Below are 4,685 nucleotides of genomic sequence, written 5' to 3' on the forward strand. Positions count from 1 at the left end.
AGACTGAATAATTCTCTTTAAAATATGCTTACACTTAACCTGATAAATTCATTTATGATGTAGGGTTCATTGACTGCATTATACCTGCCAAACGTTGAGCTAGGTGCTTAGAAACTCCTAGCTGGGATCACTTAGCTCTGGGGGCTGAAAGTACATTGCCCTTTCCTGGTGCTTTTCTTTAAACTTTCTCCGACTTGTACTTCTTCCCTACATTTGTTTCTCTTAAGGTTGGAGGAGGAAGTGAGCGCCAGGGATCTGCTCAGAGGTCAGGGGAACTGGGTGCTGCATAGGGCTGATAGCCTGCTGTATTTGTTGATGCCAGAGAAGACACAGTAGTGGTGATGGTCCCAAAGCCCGTTTCTCTTTCTTTCTCTCTTTCTCTCTCTCTCTTTCTTTCTTTCTTTCTTTCTTTCTTTCTTTCTTTCTTTCTTTCTTTTCTTTTCTTTTCTTTCTTGATGTTGTTGACCTCCTTTCCAGTTAGGCTGTGGGAGGGAAGGTGCTTACTGTGAACTGTTTTACACCAGCACTGAACTGCTGAGCAGCTGGAGAGGGAGGGTGGAATGGAAGTTTTAGTTTCACATACAGTAGGCTACGGTTTGTGATACTTTCACATTTTTGTAGATAGCTTTTTATCTCCCCTGTTGGCCCACAGTTAAAGGGAAGGCATTGAACGGAAAACACAGACTCCTAAAACCAGATGTGAAAAATTAGTTCGTACTGTACCAAGAGTTAAGTATGACTTGAAGCCCGAAGTTTAAAATGCACTATTGGCCATCTCCTTCTAAGGCGATTATTACCGTTGCCCCCTTCTAACCTGGGTGTGGTCCGCAGGGCTGGATAAAATTCCTGAGTGGAGAGGTCAGAGCCTGGGGCTGGCTCCGCCTAGCACTGGTCTGCTGGGGTGAGGGTGGTAAGTAGAAGCCCCAGAAGGAACGCGGGGAGTGTGCCTGTGCCCGCGGCCGAAGGCGTGGACCTAACTGGAGGGCCGCGCCGCCAGCTCCGAAGAGGACAGAGGCAAGGACAGAACGTCCTCATCCCCAGTCCTGGCCAGAACTGCGGCGTCTGGGTGTCAGGACTGGGAGAGGGGCCAGGGGATGGGTTCTGGGGAGAGAGGGCGGTAGGACCCGGCGGGAAGCTTCCTTGGCCGGGGAGGGAACCGGGCGGGAGGAAGGAGGGAGGGAGAGAGAAAAGGGGAAGGTGATGGGGAGCGGGCGTCCGCACTTGCTGAGCCGCATGAGTTGCACGGCTCCGGCAGACCGGACCTGGACTCTATAAAAGGAGCCCATCTGCTCTGCCTCTCACTCGCTCCTCCCGGGCTGGCGCACGCAGCGTTCTCCCGGCTCCCCAAGACACCTGCCCCTTACCCGCGTGCCGCGCCAGGTCCCCCAGACCCGTGCGCCCAGCAGCATGGCTCCAAGCGGTGCCTGTGGGACCGAGGTGGCGGCGGCGGTGGCGGCGCATTGCGAGCAGCCGCAGCCCCAACCCCCGAATCCCCCCTCTTGCGGCCCCGTCTCCGCGGGGCAGCTTGCCGGAGTGGCCAGCGCGTGAAAAGAAGGGAGGGCAGAGCTCCGGCGCGAGGCGCGGCGCAGCGCGGCTCCCAGACTTCACCCCACCCAGCTCTGGCGGTCGAAGCCTCCGCAGGAAACTGCCCCAGTCTGGGGAGGGGGGCGGGAATGCACGACCAGGACTCCTGGCTGGCCTGCAAGCTTTGGTCTCGACAGCTAGCAAACTCCTGCGGGCCGATTCTGCAGATCAAGAAGCGCCCGGGTTAGGAGACTCAGCCCCGAGCAATTGGGGTAAGAGACCCTACCTGGCTGATGCCCCCTCCTCGAGCAATACCTCGCCCCCCGGCACTAGACGCCTAGGTGGGATTCGGAGTGGAGCGGGGCTCGGTGGGCCAGTCCTTAGCAACCCAGGGCTACGACGGGGCGTGGAGAGGAGCAGGCAGGGACGCGGCGGCAGCGCCTGGCGCACTGGAAGTGCAGAGGGCGCGCTCGCCTGCCTAGGCTGCCGCGCCCTTGACCTCTAGTTTTAGTAGGGAATCTGGGTGGAGGAATAATTGAGGAGCCTACGGAACTGACTAGCAACCGGGAGACAAGACTGTGGTCTCCGCGGTCCTTCCGCCCTTTCCCTCGTTTGCTCCATGCCCAAGAGCTGCGCTCCAGAGCCGTGCCGGCGAGGAGAGACATGGAAGACACCGGCACTCAGTGCGCCCCGCCGCCGCCCGCGGGCTCCCAGACCGGGGTTTCTCAAGCCAATCTCTCCTCTGCTCTCCACAACTGCAGCGCCGAGGGCTACATTTACCAGGAATCCATCGCCCTGCCCTGGAAAGTACTACTGGTCATGCTGCTGGCACTCATCACTTTGGCCACCACGCTCTCCAATGCTTTTGTCATCGCCACTGTGTACCGGACCCGGAAGCTGCATACCCCAGCCAACTACCTGATCGCCTCCCTGGCGGTCACCGACCTGCTCGTATCCATCCTGGTGATGCCCATCAGCACCATGTACACGGTCACCGGCCGCTGGACGCTGGGCCAGGTGGTCTGCGACTTCTGGCTGTCGTCGGACATCACCTGTTGCACTGCTTCCATCCTGCACCTCTGTGTCATCGCCCTGGACCGCTACTGGGCCATCACGGACGCCGTGGAGTACTCAGCTAAAAGGACTCCCAAGAGGGCCGCGGTCATGATCGCGCTGGTGTGGGTCTTCTCTATCTCCATCTCGCTGCCGCCCTTCTTCTGGCGTCAAGCCAAAGCCGAGGAGGAGGTGTCGGACTGCGTGGTGAACACCGACCACATCCTCTATACGGTTTACTCCACGGTGGGCGCTTTCTACTTCCCCACCCTGCTCCTCATCGCCCTCTACGGCCGCATCTATGTGGAAGCCCGCTCCCGGATTTTGAAACAGACGCCCAACAAGACCGGCAAGCGCCTGACCCGAGCCCAACTGATAACCGACTCCCCCGGGTCCACGTCCTCGGTCACCTCCGTTAACTCGCGGGCTCCCGATGTGCCCAGCGAATCCGGGTCCCCTGTGTACGTGAACCAAGTCAAAGTGCGAGTCTCCGACGCCCTGCTAGAGAAGAAGAAACTCATGGCCGCTAGGGAGCGCAAAGCCACTAAGACCCTGGGGATCATTTTGGGAGCCTTTATTGTGTGTTGGCTGCCCTTCTTCATCATCTCCCTGGTGATGCCCATTTGCAAGGATGCTTGCTGGTTCCACCTGGCCATCTTTGACTTCTTCACGTGGCTGGGCTATCTCAACTCCCTTATCAACCCCATCATCTATACCATGTCCAATGAGGACTTCAAACAAGCATTCCATAAACTGATACGCTTTAAGTGCACAGGTTGACTTGTCAGTTGCAATGGGGTAGCCTGAGCGGCCTTTGGGGACCATGTTGGGTCTGGTTCCACAGGTAGGTCGACTCTTCTTTCACTGTTACTGGGTCTGATTGAAGCTCTGTCTTCTGGACAAGGGCAATGGATGCTGAGAAGCCAGGACAGCCCTGAGAGAGAGCTCTGAGAGAACTGTTCAAACTAAAGATAGAGCTTTCCTGCTAAGAGGCTCACTTCCTCCTCTCAAACCCCAGGTCCAGCACTGACCCTGCAGCAGCCAATCACAAGGGAGGGTTGTAACTTTTTAAAAATCAGTGGTGGAAGGGGGATCCCTGCCCTGCTTTGGTATCATGGATCATGCCCTCTAGAACCAGTGGTACTTGTAGTTGTCTGAAGCCTGTCTGAGACAAATCTACATACAGCCTGGCAGTACTTGAACTAGACACATAATACACTTTGTTTTGGGGAGAACTTTGTGTTACAGCTTCATTTAAGAAGAGTTACTTTGGCATCCTTCAGTCTCCAGTTTTTGTTTATTTAAACTTGGTTGGAGAAACTTGTGGATTTGGTGCTTCAAACCTTATGTGTGGCTTGGATGATGCAGAGAAACCTTGAAGAGTTAACAGCAAAATTCTGATGTTGAGATCTCTATTTTTATTATAGTTGAAACTATATGGGGTGGGTGGGTGGGAATGGGAGATGGGGAGCATTAAACTGAGAACCAACACCTATGACTGTTTATTTTCTGCAGATTTGTAATTTTTTTAATTCCTATTTAGTGATTGTCAAACCACATTCTAACAACTCAAACAAAACATTATGTGTGCTAGTGCCAAAGTCTGCAGATTGCTTTATTTTTCCTCCTAATTTCATGTACGTTATTTTACACATTTAAATCCTCATAAATGAAGGATATGATGGGTGACTCAGCCCAAGCTGCTGCTGTATTTCTTATTAATGCAGTCGATTAATCTGATGAGTATATACTATTCCTTAACAAGGAAAGTATCCTTATTCTTTCTCCAATTCCGGGAGATGTAAAGGAGACTGATAAAATAGAAATGGTTCTTCTATAATTAAGGAATGGGGGGCAATAGGAGGATGTATATTTTGACTTGTAAAAAATCTTAAATGCATGAGACTTTTTTCTGATAGTCATTTACACTCCTTCCCATCTGCAATTCCTTTGTGTGCTAACATATAAAGTAACCAAGAGAACCAGCTCCTTTTTCCAAAAATCTTCAAAGTGCAGTAAGAACCCAAAAAAACTATATTAAAGAAAAAAAAACTTGTTTATTTTCCCTTGCTATTGAAGGTTGGGTGGGAACAAAGATTATTAGAAAA

General features: G+C 52.8%; 1 protein-coding gene across 1 annotated transcript; it reads left to right on the forward strand.

Annotated features, from left to right (window-relative positions):
* Positions 1–2,180: 2,180 nt before the first annotated feature.
* HTR1B (5-hydroxytryptamine receptor 1B) lies at positions 2,181–3,998 on the forward strand. Its single transcript, XM_032409418.1, has one exon. It carries the CDS (start codon positions 2,188–2,190, stop codon positions 3,355–3,357), a length of 1,170 nt encoding a protein of 389 aa, XP_032265309.1. The 5' UTR covers positions 2,181–2,187; the 3' UTR covers positions 3,358–3,998.
* Positions 3,999–4,685: the final 687 nt, after the last annotated feature.

The sequence above is a fragment of the Phoca vitulina genome, unplaced genomic scaffold (genome assembly GCF_004348235.1).
Source record: "Phoca vitulina isolate PV1807 unplaced genomic scaffold, GSC_HSeal_1.0 scaffold11, whole genome shotgun sequence".
Lineage (NCBI taxonomy): Eukaryota > Metazoa > Chordata > Mammalia > Carnivora > Phocidae > Phoca > Phoca vitulina.